Genomic DNA, 24,141 nt, shown 5'->3' on the forward strand with positions numbered 1-24,141 from the left:
ACAAACCATTGGATGCAAGTTTCTCCGCGATTAATTTTGAATTTTGAAAGCGAATCGTCAAACGCAGAATGCAGATAGTAAGCTATACTATACGGAAGATGCTTCTCATAAATTGTTCTATTTTTCCCAAAACTTTCATGTCTGGGCTACAGTAAACATTCTAGATCTGCGTAAACGCAGAACGGGACGGTTTCTTTGTGTTGAAAATTTTTAAATTTGAGAATCTTGTCCGCTTCTGTTCGTAAGATAACTTTGGTTTTGTTTAAATTCATGCAACCTACATTGTGCTCGAACAAACACCTTTCAGATTGAAAGTGTGATAGACACCTATCGCACAACCAAGTACGATGTTTATCTTTAGAAATTTGATAACTTGTCAACCGCGATAAATTCCGAATCCATGCAAAATGATGTGTTACATTCTTTTCAGTATTTTCCATACCATCATCGTCATCGTCGTTTTCAGACTCAATTACTAAAAGATGGATTGTAGGTTTATCAGACTTGTTTCGGCTGAAATAAATGGGTACAATTTCACTGCGCTTTTGTTTTTCCATACTATCTATACCATAAATGTTAATTGAAAGTTTGTTAAGTTTCTCAAATCTTGGAATCTGGTCTAAAGGCATTGAAAAATGCAAACCGTCGTATTGTAGCACTGAGCTGAAATGTGAATATGAAGTGATTTCGCTAGGATTAATGTTGGCTGGAAAGAGGGCTGCGGTGACCGACCATAGAAAGCAATACGAGTCGCTGTTACGGATATTGACGACAGACTTCTTATCTTGAATATCTTTGGATAGTGGTGTGTATAGGAACCAACCGCCTTGTAGTGGCACATACTTGTTGATGTTCACAGTCAGATTGATTATTTCAGTCAGCGACCAACCAGAGTCTCTCTCTTGAAAATCTTCCACCTTGGCCAACACTTTTTGCTTTACGTTCTCTTCGAACCACCCGTGTATGTCAGCTGGCTGGAGAATGATCTGGTTTCTGGTGTTAAAATATTTCATTTCTTCAACAAGTTCAGCGTTTTTCGTTATATTGAATTTACAAAACAAGACACAGTTTGCTTTTAAACTTCCCACTTTTCGTAGCATTTTCTTCAGTCTTGCAACGACGAGGTGTTTCACATCTTCCAAAAACCAAAGCAGCCGCATACAAATTTCAGAACCTTTCAGAATTCGACGTCGCACCGCAATCCGTTGTCGGCAGGCCGCTCGCCGTCAAGTCGAAAGTTGTTTTTTTCAATAAAATATTTTGCATCGTCAATATCAACCATTAATTCAGAACCTCTGTCCTGCTAGTTAAGAGTTTATTTCAGAACCTTCCAGAATTCAAGGTCGCACCGCAATCCGTTGTCGGCAGGCCGTTCGCCGTCAAGTCGAAACTGGTCGGACGATTCCGAGTATTGTTTGTCTAAAATTCGTTCAAGGCCAGAGCGGGTCTTTCAGAATTCAACGTCGCACCGAAATCCTTTGACCGTATGCCGCTCACCGTCGAGTCGAAACACGTCGGACGAATTGTTTGTCAGTCTAGACTCGTTCAAGGCCGTGAGAATCTTCTCGAACCTTCTGGCAGCTCTCAAAACCTGACACATGCCAGGATTCTCGGTCGAACGTTCGAGAATCCACGGGTTCCGCTGGAACGCCTGAGGATTCACGGAGTGCGCTCGGTAATGCAGTTATCGATCCCGCTCGATGAGCGTGATTTTCTTTACCGACAGAGAGCACAGTTTATCCCACAAGGGGTAACACCACGGCAATTTCAGGCATTTTTTACCTACGATCATGGTCATTTGGAAGATTCTTACCGACAATCATGGTCATTTGGAGGATTTTTTACCGACGATCATGGTCATTTGGGAGATTTTCTTACCGACGAGCGGTCGGCAGAGCACATTTTATCTTACGAGAGTGGGGTAACCTTCAAGGGTTTGCGTCTGGGATGCACGTATAGGCGGATTGGTCGGCTTGGTCGGTAAAGAAAGTGTTTCTATTCAGAACCGGCCTTGTTATACTACTTACTTACGAAGTACCCATTTGATATAATAAGTGAAAGATAAATGAATATTGTTACCTGAAAATAAAAAACAATTTGAACGAAACTATCAATTATGAAAAGCTTTTTCCCTATTAAAATAACTTATTGAAAGTTGCGAAATTTTGGTTTCATATGCAAAGTTTTAAAATAATACGAAATAATCAATTAATTTTTACCGATTCACTCGAGTATTCTTCGATTATTTTTTTGACCTCGATTAATCGACGCAACTATTATTTTTAGCTTATGTCAGTGGGCATCGCTAGTACAACCACGATCTTACATACAGGTCCGGAAAAGACGGTGGTGGGACTAGGCACGCTTAGAGTCCAAGTTTGCTATTTCAATTTACGTCGCAGGGTGCGCTTACGGTCTCCGGAGGTACAGTGGTTCTAGCATAGAGACTAGAGTACAGGAGTCCGATCTTCGTACATGTGATGCGGCATCAAAAATTCGTACAATCAGGCTTGCGCTGGCTGACGCTGAACGGCGCTGATATCGCAAAGACCCGACGAGTGATGGGGAGACTAGATCGAGATGGATATACACATTTTTATTATTGCATGAAGGACCGTCAATTCCTAATATTATCGACAAATCGGAGCTTTTGAATTGAATTAATTATTCGGACAATGGTTCAACTCATTTTACTTAAAGGGAGGCTAAACACACACGAGAGCAAGAATGAGACACTTGAAATTTTTAAGTGGACTTTTCCCAAACAACTCTATTAAATGAAAAAATTAATATTGAGGCTGTCTACGTGTAATAATTTCGCAGAGGTCACAATACCTGTTTTTTCTTTCGTGAAGTCGTCTTCGCGTAAAATTTATAATAAGTTTGTGAGGTTATGTTGATCCTCAACCCTTACTAATTTTTTTTTCATAAAGATACTTAATAAAAAGAATCATATTTCTGTTATCTTTGCTAAGTGATATGCGATCAATTTAATTTCCTACCTTAATATAATGACGACGATTAACACCTTTTCCACAATAATGAACACGGGCATGCGTGCTTAACGATATTCCCTTTCAGGTGAGGGGCAATTTCATTTCGGTCACGATCGATGTTTATATACATATATATAGTCAATTCTTACCAACTTCACTTCGGAACTTTACGATAACAGCGCTGCTTTTGATGAAATCAAAAACTACTAAACGACAAATGGTCTAGCCGGATAAGAATTGTAAATCTGCCTCCACCGAATTTTGTGGCACCGATTTTTTCCCAAGTTCCTCACCTAAAAAAAACAATTTTGTGCAAAATTACAGCCTTCTATATAGATTCCGAGTGGTTTTTCTGATGAAAAAACGTGTTTTTTCGATTTTTGCGGTTATTAAATACTAAGAGGCGACCGAAAAATCTGAAAAATCAGGAACATGATAACATTTATGGAAAAAATATTTGCAACTTTTTTTATGCTAAAGCCTATTATTAATCATCGAATCTTCCTTTAAAAAATATATTTTGTAGTGTATATATTTTGCTACTATTATGACAAAAATTGACGTGATTCTACTATTAATTCCCTGCAAATTGAAAAAAAAGTCTCAAAATTCGGCCTGCAACACATTGACAAAAAATAAAACAACAAAATTTCACATTTGTTGATGAGAATTGTTGAGAGAAATGAGTTGGGGTAGTTGTGAGACATAACAAACAGATGTAATCAGTAGGATTTTATTGCGAATTTGGGTTTATTGGGTTTATGTTGCAGACATCGTTGTGACACATTCATGGTATATGGTTGGACCAGAAAAACACATTTTTCCCTTTCGTATAACATCGAGTCCCACGCAGAATCTCAAATACTTACTACGCTTGTCTTCGTGGTTTCCGTCTATTTGCTTTTGGATTTGTTTCTCCAGCCATTCGACTCGATCTTGTAGTTTCTTTCGATCCTCGTCGTCCGACGATCAATGCCTGTGTTCCTTTTTTCCCATTTCTCTTTCTTTTTCCTTTTCCAATTTCTGAGTGAACGTGTGACGTGATCGGCACAAAGAAGAAGAATGAGTTGCGTACCGGAATATACATGGAATAGGACCGGAACAAAAAACTTGAACTATAAAGATCGTGGCGACATCGGTGCATAGTAGGGGTACTACATTCTGATCTTGAGGAAGAGGCGCTACATACAATTAAGATCGAACTTCACTTACAGGTAAGTTCGTTTGATCCTATAATTATCACCCTAGGCTCCACGTTCCGGTGAAATGAATAAAAGTCCGTACCATATGAAACCATCCGTATGCGAATGTTTCTTAATAAACTTTTTTAAAATTAATCGAGAGCACTATTATTATGCACTTACGTGTAAAATTGTATCAAATACATAATAAATATTGAATAACGGTTATATATATTGTGTATTTTACTGCAAAATCTCAAGAGACTATGTACAGTAAAGAATTACATGTATATCCTAGAGGAGAGTTGTAGGCCCATGCGACCTTCTCCGAGGCGACCCTTCGAACCGTGTGGGCTCCCACGCTATCATCCCGAGCTCATGAAGGCATTCATAAGACACGAAAATAAGTAAAGAGACTGACAAGAAATGAATGAATGCGATTAAACTAATTACAGAAGGACTGAAGTACGATCCACGATGCTTTCTCAGCGAAAACGGTTCTCTGCTTCAGTTTTAAACGTTGGAAGCAAATTCGAACGATTTTGACAGGCAGAAGGACCAAAGTACAATCCGTGATGCGCCACCGTTGAATAATCTCGTAATACACAAGGGCTTGACAGACAGAAGGACCGAAATACAGTCCGCCATGCGTCGCCAACGAGAAGAGTTAACAAATGATTTTGAAAAAGCAAGGACTCTATGGTAAACTGTCAACCACAGGCCAAGGACAGGTAGAAAAACCGAAGTACATCCGCGAAGCGTGTACTTGTTGCGTCACCCAGTTGCGTTACCAGACTGAAATTTTTTGCCGTACTAGATGGAGTCACAAAGTATACTGGAATCGAAAATTTCGTACTAGAAATTCAATTACGACTACGCAAATAGAATATTATTAATTTTCGACAATTTTGTTACTCTGTACTTCGCAGTTTTATTCTTTATACTCTCTAAAACATGAATCCATTCGATACGTGATAAATCCGACAATGTATGGCTCACAATAACGCTAAACGCATGTACCCACAGGCATACTACATACCTAAACCTATAGGTAACAGTGCTATTTCTGCATGTCAGTATATAGTGGTTCAGCGTACTTTGAGAAATTGAACAAATTGAGCGGATTATTTCTAACACATTACAAATGAAATTATTTGAATAAAGTGAACGAATTCTGACACGTACAAGAACGCATGAAGATGAGGCTTAAAAATTGGGAGAACCAAACTAGACGACTTGGTTGCAAAGAATAGTTGATCGACAATTCAATTCAAAAGATCACCATTGATTGTGATCTCGCGATCAATGCCAGAACTATGTTTCTGTAAAGAAAAATTGAAACAGGTATTATTGCTACCTTTCACCACATCATTTTAAACGACGAGCAGCCGCTGCATGATAGTTTCCTGACTAGAAGCATTCATGATGGCAAGAACCGAAAGCTTGGAACATCTTGAATAGTCATCACCATACATCCACTCTTCATCAAGATGTTCCTAAAGCTGTGCAACTGATTTTCGAAGAACAAATATTGCGAAAATTCGTTACAACACTGCGTTAGAAGATATGTCTCCAATATGCAAACGAGGGTGACAGTAACGTCGTTTGGCGGATAGCACCTAAATCAGATCACCGTGGCACGAATATCGTAGGGTTTTAGAGGATGTGCAAAATACGAAAATATCATGAACAAGTTCACTGAATAACCGTGTTGTCGATTTCATCAATATTTCGAAATCTCATCATGAATTGCGATGTTTGCGGCATTTTTGCGGGAATACCGTGTTTGATCGGTCTACTGATATTGACTGTAACAATAAAATAAATATTCTAGCGATGGCGCGTTAGTGGATCGACACAATCGTTTCTGCCTCTGACGTATTTCTTTCCAAATTGGCCCAAAATTGCATTCGCTCTCTTGAAACTGAATGTTCAACCTCTAGCGTGATTTCGGATCTGTTTCCTATCCGAAGAAAATTGTCCTCTTCCGAGTACGGCTCCCACGTTGTGTTTCCGCGAAAAAACAAGGTTGAAGGTTTACTGCAAACGCATACATTAGTTGTGAATAGTATGTATCATCAGGTATTATAATAATTAAAAAAAACCAACCCGTGAGTCGCAAAAGATGTCCACAATTGTACCATGATTTCCCTCATTTGTATATCTGTTTTACTCGCGGTTTTGTTGAGAGCTAACATGATATTGTGGTCTGCATATGGAAAAATGTAAACTAGATCATCCGCGTGTGTTACTCCGTAGTCCTTCAAAGTGTTGCCGTAAACGTAAGTGTTACTCCAGGTGCCCCGATATCCGAAGTCGTAGAAATATTGGGGATTTACTGCCACTGCATGCTGGTATAGCAGGGAGGAGTACATCGGATAGGTGAACAAAGCATCACCGACGAGTAACGTCAAATTAGTCAGCAACTGGAAGAAAAGGGATTCATAAATGGCGCATCGCCTAAACATTCAATTTTTTAGTTGGCACGATACGGATAATTAAAAAACATTTTAAGGCAACGATCATCAGAACTGATACGACAAAAACTTTTTTTCACCCACAAGTATTACATACAGCCTGTAGTTTTTTGTGAAAACAACTCATTTCGATGAATTTCTGTTGAAAGACGCTACTGGAATACAATTTTCAATTAAGAGACTGATAAGATATAAGGAACTGATATAATCTGCGCATAGAGAATCAATTTCACACGATGATAGAAATCATTCGTTCAGGTCGAAACATGACTGCAGTGACTAATCTCCATGATTGTGCTAACTAATTGTAAATCTGTATCAAATATGGTAGTGAAATTGGCGACCAGTTTTCAGCTATTTAGATTTTCCAGCGACATCGTATGGTTAGGATTCAAAATAGAAATTAAATTAAGAACATCGTAAATATAAAACCGAATCACTAGAACTCTTTAGTATGAAAACATTCATGGCTTCCAGCCCTCCTATACAGCTGTGCATGCACGCAGTAAGAAAGCTTATCTCATTCGAAACGTTAGATTTGAATATCTTTTTACTCACCTCACTTCTATTCATTGTTTCAATGTTATTGAAGTAGTACGACTTGGCCGCCTTGACCCAAGCGGCTCCAGAGTCCGGTTGATACGACCAGTACAAATAAATCGGCAGCAAATGATCAAAGTTTTCCATAAAGTCTTCGAGCCAACCCTCCTTTTCATAGAAGCCTGGTGTAACGAGTAAAATGATCAAATAATTAGCTATACGATTAGATATAATCAAAATAAGAGCGAGAACCCGACAAATTTTAAAAGCCTCAAAATCATGCCTCAACTTTCTGTTTATTTGATTTTTAAAGAATTTATATAATCAGCCGTACGGGATCCAACAATGTCACACCACTTTTTAATTCCCATCAGCTATGTTAATGTATGAGAAGTATTGGTTTCGATCCAAAATAACCGTCTTTAACTTCAACGGATCTTTACGTTTCTGGGCCTTTGATATCGGAAAAATAGATTGTTTGAGAGTTGTTGATCCGTCTGTCGGTCTGTCTCGAAAAGCTTCAGCGATCATTTCAAAAATGAATTCACGAGAATATCTGAAATTTACAGGCCTTTGCATTTGAATGATGGGCTTGACAATTGTCGTATCTCGTTCTCTTTCCTTCGTAGGCCGTGTTCAAATCTTCACGTCACAACACCACGTGACGAACAAGGAGGTCCGTCAACGCATGGTCGGATGTGCTTTAATGAGTTTCATTTCAAAATTGAATAACTTGTTCCATTTGCAACATTTCTAAAAAGCATAAACAGTAAACACTTTACTATCCAACTCGTGTACGGACTATCGATCTGAATAAGCAATACGAATCGACTTATACAAAGATTATAGAACGTTTGAATGGAATTACCAGAATTTGAATGAAATTCTTCACTGGAACACAATTGTATGAGAAATAAAGAAAACATTTCACTGAGAAAATAAATATCTAATGACAAAAATGATGATCATACTTAATGGTACGTCTATTGATTGAATTGATTTGCCGAGGCGATAAAAGGTACGGACAAAAATGCATTAATGGACCGCAGTAGTCAGTCCCTCAATAGTCAACGAATTTCCTCTTGCATACGTTCTCCTTCTACAGTACAGATTTCCCCGACACCCTGCTTAGTCGCGCGACTAGAAATATGCGCAAAACTGAGTTTCGTAGCCGTCACACTTTCCATCGAACGAAATATGTAGGGAAATTGCTCAAGATCTGATTGGAACGTTATTTATTCTAAGAGTACAATAAAAAAATGTCATCGAAGTAAGTAGTTTTTAACGTAAAATCATAATTATACATTTACTTCACAGTTGAAAATCACACATTCAGTTATTTCCATTGGGTCAAATTGAATGAAACTTTTTTCGTCCGATAAGAAGGTTTCAAATCTTGTAAATTAATTTTAAGCGAGTTAATATCGTTTCCAATAACTGCACACTTTCCAAAAGCACTTGTTTTCTATAGATTTTTGTCATTTTAACAATTACTCCCTGTTCTATCGGTTGTATACAGGTAAGTGACGTTACGTTAGGCCGCAAGTACATAATTTGGCAAGCATTGTCTATGCTAGTTCAGAGATCGATCGTTGGATGAGAAGGAGCATGCATTGTCAAGGAGTAGAAGGTATCTCACAGGTGATCCATGTTTCTCTTTTACGTTGGGTAGAAAACCTCTCTATACCTCACTTGGAAAAGATCGCGGTCCATCCAGGCATGTCTTTGACCCTTATAAATCACAGAGAGACTTAAACCGTTTTTGAAACATCAAGGTTTTTTCAAATCATTCAATGAATAAAAGAGGAATTTCATGGGATCTACTTGCATCGGTGCATACCATTATAGTAAAACGATCCTTTATCACCTCATGCCCTAGAACATCGTACAGTGGGACAAAGTCCTTGAAAACCGAAATAAATCTCGAAAAATGAAAATCCGATTCAGCAAATTTTGACTCAAGCGTCAGGTGCAGCAATGAGGAGTGCATTCAAAACCCGAAAACAGAAGGCTTATCCTCTATACCTGGCTCGCAACTTCGGTTAAAGGTTGACCGTCATTGAGGATGCACGCATCGCGCGAGAACACAAAGCAGAAGCAGTCAACTTCAAAATTTTATATTTTAAGTGTGAATTGTGCGATTTCAATTTTTCAAGATGGATTGGACTCCTGGAGATGTGTAAAAAATATTTCTGTATAAGTTCAATCAGGAATTGATGTTCGACCGCCTAAAATACGGCCACACTCGGTGATCTCGTGAAAACGATATGATTCTATAGACCTCAATTTTCAAACAGATGAAAAGTACCATTTTCTACCATATTCTTCAACGATCTAAGTTTAGAGCTATAAGTGAGGCTGTTGGCTTACGAACTTCATAAGAATCGCCTGCTCGCACATGCTTCTTTGGCTGTAACGATTTTTTTTCCTAATTCGTGCACAGTATGAACGGGTACGCAGCGCGTCGCGGGAAATTTTCAATACGTATCATAGGAAACTAAAACCAGTCTTAACATACACCGAGTCTTTCTTCATAACAAACTAGTACGGTTATTTTCGATTCATATTGTTCATAAGAAATGTTATCAATAATTCGTGTTCAAGATTTCTCGAGAAGCAGCATGTGCAATAATGTCTTATTTGTCATGAATTATATGAATGAATATTACGTTTTCGTGTTTTTGTCTCCTCATTATTAGAGAACAATCTTCTAGATAAAACGAAAATCGCTTTAGAAAAATTTAGTTTATTCAACGAGTTAGATCTCGCCTCATTTATTATAGTGTACGTTAAATGTTTCGAGTATTCATATGCAAATCAGTCTTGAATTCTCCGCGGCTTTGTTACAAGACCGAGTGTGAAGTATAACTCTATACACGAATGATGGCATTTAAGGGACGGACCACCCACTGTATTCAAAAACCTTAAATTGCAAATTTTCGAGAAGAGCGGCCGTTCGGTGCTTATACCTGATCATATAAGGCAGTTCTTTTTCAGTATTTTTTACTAAAATGAAAACAATGTTGCAGTCGGTTTGTAAGGAAGAAAATACGTCATGCAAGAAATATGAGCCATGGCTTTATGTGTCCTTTCCTGTACCTGCTACTTCTCAGAACACATTGACCATTAAGAGTGTTCACTCCTCGAAGGACTTTTAGTCCCTAAGTAAAAGATGGAAACGGGAGAAAACCGAAAAAGTCCGTGAAACGTTGACTACGAACAAGTTATCAAATACTGTTCGAATGAGCCTTCGCTCCTCGAATTGTGGTGGATGCAACACTGACGAGTCTAACGAAAGCTTCGAGGTATCGAAAGGCTCTGAGAAACAACACCCAAAAGTACATTATAATTATCCGCAGATGCTGCACTTTCCTATCTAGTGGACCATAAAATGTCAAAAAATGACTACCAAGAACCGAGATCTCTGAACAACGGACAGCACTTTCGTATTCCTCCCTATTCCAAAATGGCAGAAGCTAAGAAACTGTGTTATCTACCCCGTACAGCTATCAGTATTGCAGAGAGCAAAGCAATCTATAGTTACAAGCTTCACTGAATCGTACAGATCAGCGTATTATATTACTTCAACGTGAAGTTATTTCGAGTATTGCTGACGGAAGTGATAAGCAGATGTCTCTTGTTCGCAAGTGGGGCTACGATCGAAACTCTGGATACTGTATACATATAACCAAAAGTTTCAAGACGACAACACATCGTATTCAACTGTGTTTTTACTTCAGCCGTGCCAATACAACTCGTATCTGTCGATGAAAAAACGAATGCAAAATTTTGACTCGTATACCGTTAAGATTACAGTTTGTGGAAGAAAACACAGAATTGACTGTAAACGAAGCACGCTACGTCGACAATCAGATAAACACAATTGTTCTCTACGAAACACTACTAAATCAGAACGATTTCTCGGTTGACTTTAAAATGATGTTAACGATGACGGATGGGAAAGTTTGCAATGCACTGACATCTACCTCGATGCACAAACTACTAGTTCATGTTCTACAAATAATAGCTCATGCATTATTTTCCAACGGCCAACTATCCGAAGATGCTTAAGAAGCTAAAAACAAAGACATCGAAAGTATTCGAGAAGATTCCGAAACAATGGATGATGTTTTTAATCGGCTTATGGTAACATCTGATCCATACATTTCGAGTGTACAAACATTACCCCAGAAAAATACGCAGTGTATCTGTGGAAACTGTAGAATTGTTAATCCCACCTACAATAAGTCAATCTACTGCTGAAAATAAATCTGAATTTGAGGACGAGTCTGACGAGGAAATTGAATTCCATTAATTTGTTTTGTGATATTTGAAACGTTTGACGATGTTTTTGCTGAAATAGCAAATGCTTTTTACGTTTCCATACATAATTTTTTTAAAAGTATCGATGTTGGGATTTTATATGATATAGATGGATATTATTCCTTCGTTTCTTAATTTTATGCCACGTGACATTCATTTTCTTGATAAGTATATTTGGATGAATGCGTAATCAATGACGTCAAAAACCCCTGTATAACTGTCATCTTCGAAATCTAATATCATTCTACCAAATATGTCCTCCATTTCGTGTCCGCCATTTGTTTACAATGTTTTTGACTTCGGGTTCATAATCAGCGACCTCAAAAACCTGTGTAAACAGGGCTTCATTTGGATCGAAGTTCATTTCAGATTCACTCTCCTTTTTCGGGATTTCGTCCCACTATGAATCGTGAGACTATAAATGCCGTAATATTTCCTTAGAACGATTGAGCAAATCACTACTCGCCTGAAACTTAGATTCTGCAGCAAAAAATTTTTAGTTGTATGTTAAAACTTTTTCGGCTTAAATCGCCTGTGAGAAAGGTTTGCCGAAGGTTCTCTGTTGCATAAACCGTCTGTAAATTGCCTTTTCAAAACCACTATCTTCGACGTTTGTAATTTTCTTCTTCTTTGTACTTCCATGCTGATCTTGAAGTATACTGAACTATGTTTTCTTTATTCTTCGTCATTTTCGTTAGAGTCTACCTGCCAATACCATAATCATGCGTAAGTCTATGGCCCGACTCACCGGTATTCAACCGATTGATAATAATTGTTACTTTTTCATCGATGGTCAGCCTTTTTCTATTTTCCTGTTTTGCCTCACTCGTACTGCAAATGACGAGAAACATTCGTTCGAAAAATAATTAAATGACAATATAAAGTTTTTAATAAACTGGAATTATAATTTTAAAGAGAAAGTGAAAAAATATATATATTGAGTATAATACAAGTGTTTGTCTGGGTTAAACGAAGAAGATGCAATCGATAAATGAGCGCGGGATGAAACGAGAAGCGTATGCTCATACGGATGTGCATATCGTGGTATGATCTTTTCGTTTGGAAACCGCATATGTTAACAATAATTTATAAAATAATTGATATTCATGAGAATTTCATTCTTTTTCGAGAACAAGTGGCAAGGTGAGGTCAAGTTAGGTTAGGTTCAATATTCTACAGATTGCAACATACTTTTGATGATTTCGTAACACCTCGGACGGAGTTGGAGTTCAGTATAATAGCAAGAAATACGAATTGAACAACTGACCTTCCCTCACTCATATTCCATGACCGTCCTTTCTTTATTTTCATTCAACCATTTGCTGCAGTGAGTAGGTAAATATGTTTTTGACGAAGCGTGCGGTAAGTTCGTTTTATCGTGCCTGCGGAACGTGCGGTAAGTGAATGTTATCTTTACAACGTTCTCTAAAATTGTAATAAATTACTCCTGCGCACTGTGTATTTACCAGATTATAATCAATGCAAACACTCACGGCGCTATGGAGCGAATGCGATGCTCGGATTACTCACATCGATTACAAAAGGTTATATTACCTTTCCTTTGTGTACCAATACCACTTTTAACAGATCTTATCACAAACTTACCACAAGTTGTGGCAAAAATTAGTATACATAACTCGTGCGGGCAGGTGACCCTGCACTTGTCACGTAATGTACTGTTATTCCCGACTCACCCATGAAATTAACTGTACTCCTCTCTTTGCTCTCGCTGTTGCATAATGTATTCATATATTCGGCATGATTTGCTGTTGGTTGGATCTTGGCGTCGGTGGCGCATGCACGGCCTACTAGACTATGTATGTGTGAGTTCCACCTATCGGGGTGGATATGCGGACTATTCAGAGGCTTAAAGGTGCCGATGGGTTGACTACTGCGGGGAATTACTGTACTGTTTTTACGACTTGTTTTCTGCCGTTTTGTTCACTTTCTGGGTTTTACTATGGAAATCAGCCATGATATACTCATGATTCGCGGTGAAATGATCGATCCAAAAATTTTGCATTCACTTGCCTATAGTAGTCCCTACACCTTCATTTTCAACGAGACCCATGATACAAGGTACATCACGAATCTGACCAGCTCTTACTATATTTGCAGGGCTGGTTGTTATGAAAGCCCCCTTGATATCTGGCTCATCGGTACAAGCCCATGTGATGAATGGTTCATGATGCCACACGTAAAACCGTGCATACACGGTTGTAATATCCAAAACACTTTTGTTCCGCAAACAGTTGACGAGGGAATCCGAAGTGTCATTGAAGCAACCAACGTAGTCGCCGAGTTGGAACGCGTGCTTTGCGTAGACAGCCCTGGGTCTGTAAGCCGATAGCGCAAGGCTAGATCCGCTCTGCATGATGAACTTATGGAAGAGCCCTGTAATATCGTGAATTGATTACGCCACCTTTCAGCATTTCATTCTAACTATCTTCATCAACTCATTGATGGAAAAACAATATTTGAGTACGTCGTACTTGACGTAGAGATAGAATACGTTCTCCCGATTATTGTAAATGTGATATCAGTCATCCCGTTAAAATATTTCAATATTCATCGACTAAGTCTGTTGAATATTACCTCAAGCCTTGCTTGACTTCAATCTGAATTCCATCTTACCAATTGTCAATTTCGAAAGCGTCAGAAGGTGAACGCAAGCGCTCCCTGAGCTGTGGCCGAATAGCGTTACTCGATCACGGTCACCATGAAAGTATCTGATGTTACGCTGCACCCATTCGAGCGCAAGGACCTGGTCCTTTAAGCCCCAGTTTCCGGAAGCCACTTTGTCGCCAGTGCTCAAGAACCCCAGAGCACCCAGACGATAGTTGAAGGTGACGAGAACTACATCTTGGTTCAAAAGGTACTCCGGACCGTACACCGATGAATTGGCAGACCCTATCATGAATCTCCCACCGAAAACGTATACCATTACCGGAAGTAGCGAGGAATTCTTACCGCCGCTCATCTATATGTATAGGATCCAGAGACAAGTACAGTAACGTGTGCTTTGCAAGCTTCGGACTTTGAACTCGTGGTTCTATTCTCGCACAGCAAGCGGCTTGCCTGCAAATAAGCAAGCCTTACTAGATGGGAATAATTACCTGCGGTGTGAACACGTTCAGGTTTAGACAATCTTCGTCTCCAATGGAAGTGATATAGTCTCTGCTACTTATTTGGGGGCAGAAGTTTCCGTCGGCAGTAGCGTTTCGGATTCCTTCCCAACCATCCGCCGGCACGGGATTGGCGAATCTACGATACACAGAGAACTTTTGTTATCAGATTCATGACGAGAGTTGACGAAGGCTGCAACTTCTTCAGTTGAAACATTTCAACCGATAGTATGTCTGCTTATCGCAAGACCTTGCTATTTTAAATGTTGATATTATATATTCATCATTGGTATTCCTGTACCCATAGAATTCTTATCGTGTAATTAGCGAGTTTAACATTCGGTCTAACATTCGATTACTCCAAGCGGTACCTTGCTTACTTTTATATCAAGATTTGTAGCAGACCTGTTATGAACCCAATAAAATCGTGCCACGCTAGTCCGTTGAATTAATTTCTGTTTGTAACCATGTGATCCATTTTAACAAACAAACCCGTCCACTAGTTGGAAATAATTGAATATTTAGTTTCACGTAGTTCGACTGACAAACACCAGATAAGATTACATAGAAACAGAGTTAGGTTTGTCAGTATTGTACAGAAATTGTGAGTGTCATGTCACGCACTCACAGAAATAGAAGGAACTGCAAAATTTGTTTATTCAAGTATATCTGCTTCTTTCGATAGCCATTTTGTTTATACAAACACTGTGTTTTCAAGTGTACGAGAGTATTGAATAACATTTATGTAATTATAATTATTACAATGTTTTTTAAAGTATTCAAACTCAATTGAATAGTTGGAAGCTGAAAATAGAGAAGTAAAAACGATAAGAAACGGCTAAAAAATGATTCTTCAAATGATGATCTAGCTATAAATCAAAAATGCGCCTAATCAACTATTCTCAGTACAGTAAAACTTGCCAATACCGGACATCTTCGGGACTAAAATTATTGTCTATCTATTGAATAGTGTTTGCTATTCAGAACAATATTAACATCTAAATTGTAGTTCTGGCAATTTTTAGACAGTCGGTTGTAAAGAGGAATCCATTGTTGGAAGATGTCCGTTAAGAGAAGCTTCACACCCTAAGTGTAAGTACGTACGTATATGTGTATGTGCTTAATTTCTTTGCCCAACGATATCTCCCGAACGATTTACCGGATTCCAATGATTTTGGTCTCATCGACGCGGCTTTTCTAAATACAGAACTGCTAAGATATTGGCTTTTATCGGGTCAGTACTTTTTCTATTATTCAAGTAACAAAATTACGAAACATCAAATAAAAATTATGATATCTTTAGAGTTGGAGAATGGAATTGAATGGAAATTGGTATAAAGAGGTTTTTCTGAGTCGCTTATCACGAATCTAAGGTCAGATTTGCGAAGTTCAAATTTGATGAATTCAATAATGTGAAATACAACGAAAGTCATTTGAATTTCGATCAAAATCGGTACTTGTCGATTTGTCAGGTGGCTAATCACGAATCTGTAGTCGGATTGCGAAATCCAAAATAGCAATCCAATATGGTGGCAAAAAATCTAAACAGAATCCGATTTTGGCAGGAATTGGTAGGCGGAAGTTTTTGGTTCACCGATAACCAATCCAAGGTCAGACTTCCAAACTTTGTAATGGTTGATCCATTACAGTGAATTAAAATTTCAAAAATCTTCGTATTTTCATGTAATATGGTATCCGAAAGCGTTAAAATCGATAATCACACGATTTCAGATCTTTTTACAGCATTTTCATACATGTCTTATTGTTACACTCATTGGGCCAATTTTAATGAATTATGGATCGTGCTGTTCCTGAACTAATTCTTTACGAATCTTTCAGTATGCATTCTCTTCAATGTTCGGTTCATAAACGTTTTCATTTTATTTGTACTTCTTGGACATTATTTTTTATTCGAAGCTATAAAACGAACACATTTTGTTATTATTCTATGAATGCAGTCTTTTTGGTGATGGAACTTTCTACCCTTGCCAAATTCATGAGTTCGTAGCTAATTAAAAATGCCACGTCAGTTGCATATTCACGGATAAAAAAATCGTGGAATCAATGAACACTAAATTTATATACTTCACTCACCTTTTATTTTTTACCGGTGGTTGCGCATAAGGAATTCCCAGAAAAGCCGAAATCTTTCGGCCATGGGTGGTGTTCATAATTTTTCCCTGCAGAGTCCCTTGGGGAATAGTCACTTCCGGTTGAGTAGTTCCACCGAGGTAACCGCCACTAGACGCGAAAAAAATGCTTAGCAATAGTGAGAGAAAAAGACACTCGGCCCCTGAATATGAAGCCATTGTTGTCAAACGATGTTATCCGATGAAAACAAACTCCACTCTGGCGAATCTTGCTGGTGGTATTTTTTCATGGCTTCGGACCGTTTGTCTATAGCGAACGACTTTGACATGTCGATCGTCAAATATGATATTCAAGCTGTCCAACGACCGTCGCGCAAACAAAATAACATACCACCACCGTAATGATGAAGAGTATTATGAACATATTTGTGTCGATCATTTGTCTCGGTATCACTCGGAGATGCAATGCGTTAAACCGCCTTAATTATTGATATTCACTTCTCATTTCACGTTTCAGACTTGATACCGACAATAACTATGTATGTGAGCCTTGCATCTCATTCACTAGCACCCTATGAAAACGATAGAGTTCTTATCGCATCCGCTCGAGTTCTACAGTTCCTGATGAATCATATCAATAGTTCTGCAAAATTAACCCTCAAAAAACGAAATCAAAGTAATGAGATGCTTAAGACTGGAAGTTAGCATCCGCTATACGAAATTCATTTTTCTTCGTACCTGAGATAGAAAAACTAAATGTTTTATGAAAGTTCTCGGTAATTCGGAATATTAGGCGAAGAGTTCTTCGCATGCAGAATATTTATTGCCAATTTGTTAACAAAGATATGGTCCGATACAGCAGCAAAGATGTAATATGGCATCGAATACGACGGTCGATCGTAGGACTAGTAATATTCCGACAGTTCTCGAGTTCTCCAGGTGAGTGACGAAGAGTTCTGCGATTCAAGACTAATTATTTATAACAAAACAGCCTACCGATGTGGGATGTTGGCCTCTGGAACGAAAAAAAATAAAAGTACGTGTAGTTTTCCGACAGTTCTCGAGTTTTCTAGGTGGGTGGCAAAGAATTCCGCCCTTGAAAATTATCCCGACCAGTTGTTTGTAATTGATAAAATCAAATTTCGGTTATTTTTTGTATTCATATTTTCTTTTGTTTGACGTGGAAATTGGTATCCAGAGTAATTTATTGGACACTTAATAAATTGGTTGCGCAGGTGTGTTCTCACTTGTAGTATCACCAGAACCAACGACGTAGTGAGAGATGGTTTCTATTTTTCTTTTTTTTTTTTGTATTTTTTTTCAACCCCTATTTTCCTAGGATGTAATCGTATTTGCTCTCTTCTGATCCATTTACTTAAATCACGAGCTCTCATTAGGTTTACATTAAATTTTATCGTTGCCCTTTTTGGTCAGAAAATTTCGTCATTATCGGTACGTCAGAAAATAGTTAATGTTAATTTATATTGCGAGTAAATAATTTGAGGTATCAGATCAGTAGAGTAGATAGTAGTCAAAAGTAGAATAGTCGCGTATTCCATCAAAGATCGCTTATCTACGTTATGTTATTTGACATAACGTATACGAGCAAGTGGGGTTTGATGTTTTCATCTGCTTTCACTGTCTCTCGCTTCCGGCGCATGTCATCGTACTTGTACCAGTACAAGCCAGTCTTTGCATACGCTACGTAATGTCTAGACGCGTCATGCACCAATCCGGCAATAATATACGTATTGTCACCCAATCTTACTGTCGATGAAATTGCATCGAGTGTGTGCTACGTCGTCTTTTTTTTAACGGTATAGCTCTCATCTGTAATTACAGACAAATCCAGTAATAAATGAGTATCGCATTCTATTACATCTTCCCTCACAGTTTTGCACGACCTGCAGGTTCGTTTCGTGATCAAAGCATCATCTATAGCTTCCTGTATCAAGTGAAATCCTTCACCCAGCAAAATGTCGACGTTTACGGAAAGTGTAACACAAGGGTGGCTTGTTTGATATCCACAAGTGCACGCAACGTGTTTCGTGCAACTTAGTTGCTTTGCAAACAAATAATCTGCTAAATGGCTTACATTGCACATAGCATCAAGACGCCGTATTGTCCGGGTGTAATACACTATGGCGTCTTTATATAAGTTCGCCCCCCATAATATCCTAGCCATCTCTGTGTAACGTTAGGCCGTTGTTTCTTTGTCATTCAATATTGCACGAGCCAGTTGGATCAAAGGAGATTGATCTGTAATAAGCATTAAATCGCGGCACGTTTTATTACATGCCATGCCGCTGAGAATGACCTGTAATATCGAATCAAAAGCACAGGTATTGATTATATTGAAACTTTTCTTCATTACAGACACTGTACCTGTTAGGAGACCATTTTGTAGCAGTGGTAAATGTGCGTTTTTTACATCTTTAATGTAATCCCAGTCGGCGCATTTATCAAGGCATGTAGGTTCACGTCTTTTTTTCTTATTTCGTATTTCATTGTCAGGTACTGTAGCAGTCTCGATTTTTCCCGCTAATCCACCCCAGTCCTCGCATGTATTCCATTGTATGAAATCTACAGGCATACTTGAATACACTCGACTATTTTTGAGATCCTCAATTATGCCGATGGAATCGGGTATAACTGAGTCATTGGTCGAATCTAGTTCTGAATAAACGCGATTTTCAAGCTTTTTTGTCGAATGACTCGAGGTATATTCTTCATTTTCCTGATTTAGCGGCGATACGGTCAAATTTTGGGAGGATGCAGTGCCATCAAAATTATCAAACTCCATTTTTGAGGTCTTAATTAACTGCTCTTGTTTATCACCACTAAATGCCTTCTTGTCGCCTTTGTGTGATACAAGTTTAACCTTACCGTCAAGATGGTTATCGATGTGCTGAAGCACGAATTTGTCAAGGCGCGTCAATATGATACCTCTTAGGGTCCTCTTAAGGTCGGCAAACTCTGCTTCTACCGAAGAACATGTGGCGATACTCGGACTGCGTTTGAAATGCGGTCTCATTACGCCGGTCCAAAGTGGGACATACGGCATGAGCTGTTTCTTGAACTGTTGGGCAAATTCCGGATCATAGCAACCGTTGATAACGCTTCCCTGATTTGAATTTTTAACGCAAATCTGTGCTGTAGAATCGATACTATCTGCCCACATTTTCCAGTCGGTATCAGATGCGCTTTGGTCCTGCGAAGTATCATTCTCGTGTTGATATTCAGTTTCTCTTCGACGATTTTCATCCTCTTCGCTAACAGTAACACCCTCTATAACCTCATTTATTGATTGCATCCGCAATTCAGCAGGCACTGCCATATTATCTTTTATGTAGCCGATAAATTCACTCAACGACACGACTAGAATTGATTCCAAAAATTCGGTCAGGGTTCGCAAATTCGAAATTTGATAAGCTTGACTATAAGCATCGTGTATAAAAATTACGGACAGCTGGGCCTTTTCCGTTTAAAAATTTCCAGCGAGCAACCATATGGACCAAGTGACTTACGTCGAGTCTGATATAAGTTCTTGGGAGTGTGCCGTTTGCTCGTACTGCCACGTCGTAGCATTTCTGCAGGTAATCGCGCAGATCATTGCACATACCGAAGATCTTGGCAACAGCAATTAGTAAAGCCCACCCGAAGTCTGATACGACTATCGGTGGAATAGGAACGCCTTTGGTCAGAATATACCACAAAAAAAATTCTATCGCCAATGCAGTCTGGTCTGCAGATATCATCTGGAGGACAGGAACACTACCTTCATCTCTTGTAATCATACATTGGTATAAAAAAAATTGCGGAGTCATGCCTATGTTCCCGCTTGGTAATCCCACCAGTGGTATCATGGTGAAAATTGCATTGGGATTTTTTTTGCAGCGGTCTTCGTATAACTGTTGTTGCTTCGGTGTCCAATAAATACAATAGAACTTTTCGAGACCTATTTTGCGTATTGTACAAGCATGCTTGCCATTTTTACAATGATGGTACAAGTTGAGTGCCGGATTACCAAAAGATAGACCGTGTGTCTGTAGCAGCTGTTGCTCTTTGGCCTTACCTAAAACTTCACTGCTCGGAAGTATTGGTGGACCATTTTCGCCGAATTTCTTCAACCGTTTAGCTTCTTCATACCGATATATTACCGCTGCTTTTTTTGTTCGATCAAACGACTAGCAACTTGTTGACACCGTTTGCCTCTCAACTGTCGCTTCTTTCGACACGTGTGATACTTTTCTATAATGTTCTCCGCGCAAATTTCGAAGATCGCGTCATAGTCTTTGGCTAGTTCTCTTAACAAAGTACCACGAAAGGTGGCTTTACATTCCAAACACACACCATGAAACTTTGCATAAAGTTCAGCAGTTGCCCTAGGATGAACTGTGTTATTTTTAAACGAAATGACACAATTCAGCCGATGCTGCTGCCGTATGCGCTCAGGGGTAGCGTCAGTCCATCCTTCGCGGAACTTCCAATATGCGCGACCATTATAAACTTTTTGCATCGGTTTCATCAATTGATATTCATCAGCCCCTACGACGATGTTGAGTTTCTCCGATAACGCAACGTTGGAAAAGTTTGCTAAATTCTCGACAGTTGTTTCGTTGAATAACGAGTTTTTGTTCGTATCGGACGCGGTTCCAGGCTTGTTAGATAGATTATATGCCTTCTGAACTAGACTGCGGAATCCGTTACGGTTTTCGTTCAATATGGAATAAACATGTTTCGCCGTTATGACGGAACCACGGTCTTTCATACGCTGAGAAATAATGCTATAAACAGCGTGCGCAGATTTGTACGGAAGTCCGTTGTTATCGAGAGTTCGGCAATCCGATTCTAATAAAATTTGTTGGAGAATATTCTTGTCATACATTGTCTGAAATTACTCTAATAATACTTCATAAGTATAGTGCCTTTTCTCGATTCCCCGAGTGCAGCGGGCCGTGCAGTCTCGTGTCTATACCCCATCGGCGGCGCCGGTCTAACGAGAGACGCGGACACCTAGCGGCCCCGTCGACAAGCCGCCTGCTCGCAATTGTCTCTGTATGCTCAGACCCTATACTCTGTCGTATTCGTTAAGCATACTCGACAGCCATCAATAAATAGATTTGCTGTCTATATTGTTCAAAACGGGTGCTCAGGGCACCTTACTTTTGACTACTACCTACTCTACTAATCTACTACCTCGAATTATTTACTCGCGTTATAAATTAACATTAACTACTTTCTGACGTACCGATGATGATGAAAATTTTCTGACGAAAAAGAGAAACAATAAAATTTAATGTAAACCTAACGAGAGCTCGTGGTTTTAGTTAATGGATCAGACGACGGAAGACATGAAAATATCCAAGAAAAATAGAAGTAGAAAAGAAAATACAAAAAACATACAAAAAAAAAATAGAATAAAATTTACAAAAAAAGAAAAGAAAAATGGAGCCATCTCTCACTACGTCCTCGTCGTTAGTTCTGGTGATACTAAAAGTGAGAACACACCCGCGCAACAATTTACTAAGTGTCCAACAAATTACTTTGGATACCAACTTCCATGTGAAACAAAAGAAAACATGAATACAAAAAATAAACGAAATTTGATTTTATCAATTACAAACAACTGGTCGGGACAATTTTCAAGGGCGGAATTCTTTGCCACCCACCTGGCAAACTGGAGAACTGTCGGAAAACTACACGCACTTTTATTTTTCTTCGTTCCAGAGGCCAGCATCCCACATCGGTAGGCTGTTTTGTTATAAATAATTAGTCGGAATAGTTTTGAAGCGCAGAACTCTTCGTCACTCACCTGGAAAACTCGAGAACTGTCGGAATACTACACGTACTTTTATTTTTCTTTATTCCAGAGGCCAGCATCCCACATCGGTAGGCTGTTTTGTTATAAATAATTAGTGGGAATAGTTTTGAATCGCAGAACTCTTTGTCACTCACCTGGAGAACTCGAGAACTGTCGGAATACTACTCGGACTTTTATTTTTCATGGTTCTGGAGGCCAGCATCCCGTATCGGCAGACTGTTTTGTTATAAATAATTTGTCGGAATACTACTCGTACTTTTAGTTTTGGACCAATGATGGTTCTGCACCAGATTCGTTTCGAGCAACTATGAGTCTAAAAAGATTTTATCTCCTTTCAACGGCGATAAGGTTTGATGACACTGCCAGTCGGGATGACAGGAAGAAGATAGATAATTTAGCTCCCATTCGAGAGTTTTTTGGTCAATTTATTCAGCAACGTAATGAGAACTATACAGTCGGTGCGTGTACAACTATAGACGAAATGTTAGGATCATTCAAAGGTCGTTGTAAGTTTCGCCAGTATATTGCTGTATAAGCCTGCAAATATGGCATCAGGATTTATGCGCTGGTTGACTCCAAAACTTTTTACACACTTAATTTAGAAATTTATTGTGATAAACAGTCTTTTAGGATCTTACCAAAAATCTTACCTTAAATCGATTATTTTTTCCCGATTAATCTCGTATAATCGATTACTTTTCTTCTCAATTAGTTTTTTTTTTTTACACCCATGAACGACGCAATACAATATCAATTTATGTGATTAAAGTATCAATTATTTTCATTGTATTACTTACCAAGTACCTATTTGATATAATAAGTGAAAGATGAATGAATATTTTCACCTGAAAATAAAAAACAATTTGAATGAAACTATAAATTATCAAAAACTCTTTCCCTATTAAGACAACATACTGAAATTTGCGAAATTTTGGTTTCATTTGCACAGTTTCAAAAGAATACGAAATAATCGATTAATTTTTACCGATTTAATCGAGTCTTCTTTCATTATTTTTTGAACTCGAATAATCTTCCCGGTACAGCTGGCGATGCGTATTGTCGGCTTGAAAATAGAAAAAGTTGGACCCTAAGCATGTGTACCAGGCATGCTTTTTAGCGCTACAGTCGCAGCCAATTCGCAGTACACTGGAGACGCCGCTGCCATCTTACATTTTGTTACATTTCACAATCTACCTGTTGATTGAAGGCGTTCGCTCTGATAGCTCTGATATAAGAAGTGTTTTGAAGTATCTGTATGCAAATGTGCCTAAAGAAACAAAGTGCTGTGTTATAAATTATTCCGGCTTAACATCTGCGCGGCGTAGGTTTCCAAAAAATGAAGGAGATGTATTTCTCACGTGGAAGCATCGAGCTCAACACCCGAGATTTAGCGAAATTAGCGGCGAACATATTATGTGTAAGACATAAAATATATACTAGTCTCATTGAAACATCTATTTAATTACCCTTCTTTTCGTAATAATTCTATAATACGAGAAAAAGTATTCACTACTCTAAATTCGAATTTTCCGCTACCAATTTCTTATTAGCCTCTTTAGTACTGATTACCACCACCTCGGAGCAC

At 38.6% G+C, this 24,141-nt stretch overlaps 2 protein-coding genes across 5 annotated transcripts in view; one reads left to right on the top strand and one right to left on the bottom strand.

Moving 5' to 3' along the window:
- The window catches only part of LOC124176640 (juvenile hormone esterase-like), a 62,688-nt gene extending 45,490 nt beyond the window's left edge, over positions 1 to 17,198 (bottom strand). For 2 of the 4 annotated variants that reach the window (XM_046558203.1, XM_046558201.1), the window contains exons 1-3: positions 16,737 to 17,198; positions 14,634 to 14,781; positions 14,152 to 14,497 (exon numbers count right to left, since the gene is read on the bottom strand). In XM_046558203.1, coding sequence (XP_046414159.1) covers positions 14,152 to 14,497; positions 14,634 to 14,781; positions 16,737 to 16,951 — 709 coding nt within the window. In that variant the 5' untranslated portion in view covers positions 16,952 to 17,198. Of the gene's footprint in view, positions 1 to 4,396; positions 6,218 to 6,286; positions 6,604 to 7,212; positions 7,377 to 13,548; positions 13,912 to 14,151; positions 14,498 to 14,633; positions 14,782 to 16,736 lie in introns of those variants that run through there. The other 2 variants (XM_046558200.1, XM_046558204.1) reach the window with 2 other exon arrangements.
- The window catches only part of LOC124176644 (flotillin-2), a 478,641-nt gene that overhangs the window by 371,466 nt on the left and 83,034 nt on the right, over positions 1 to 24,141 (top strand). The window lies entirely within an intron of this gene.

This window comes from Neodiprion fabricii, chromosome 2, assembly GCF_021155785.1.
Source record: "Neodiprion fabricii isolate iyNeoFabr1 chromosome 2, iyNeoFabr1.1, whole genome shotgun sequence".
NCBI classification, from domain to species: domain Eukaryota; kingdom Metazoa; phylum Arthropoda; class Insecta; order Hymenoptera; family Diprionidae; genus Neodiprion; species Neodiprion fabricii.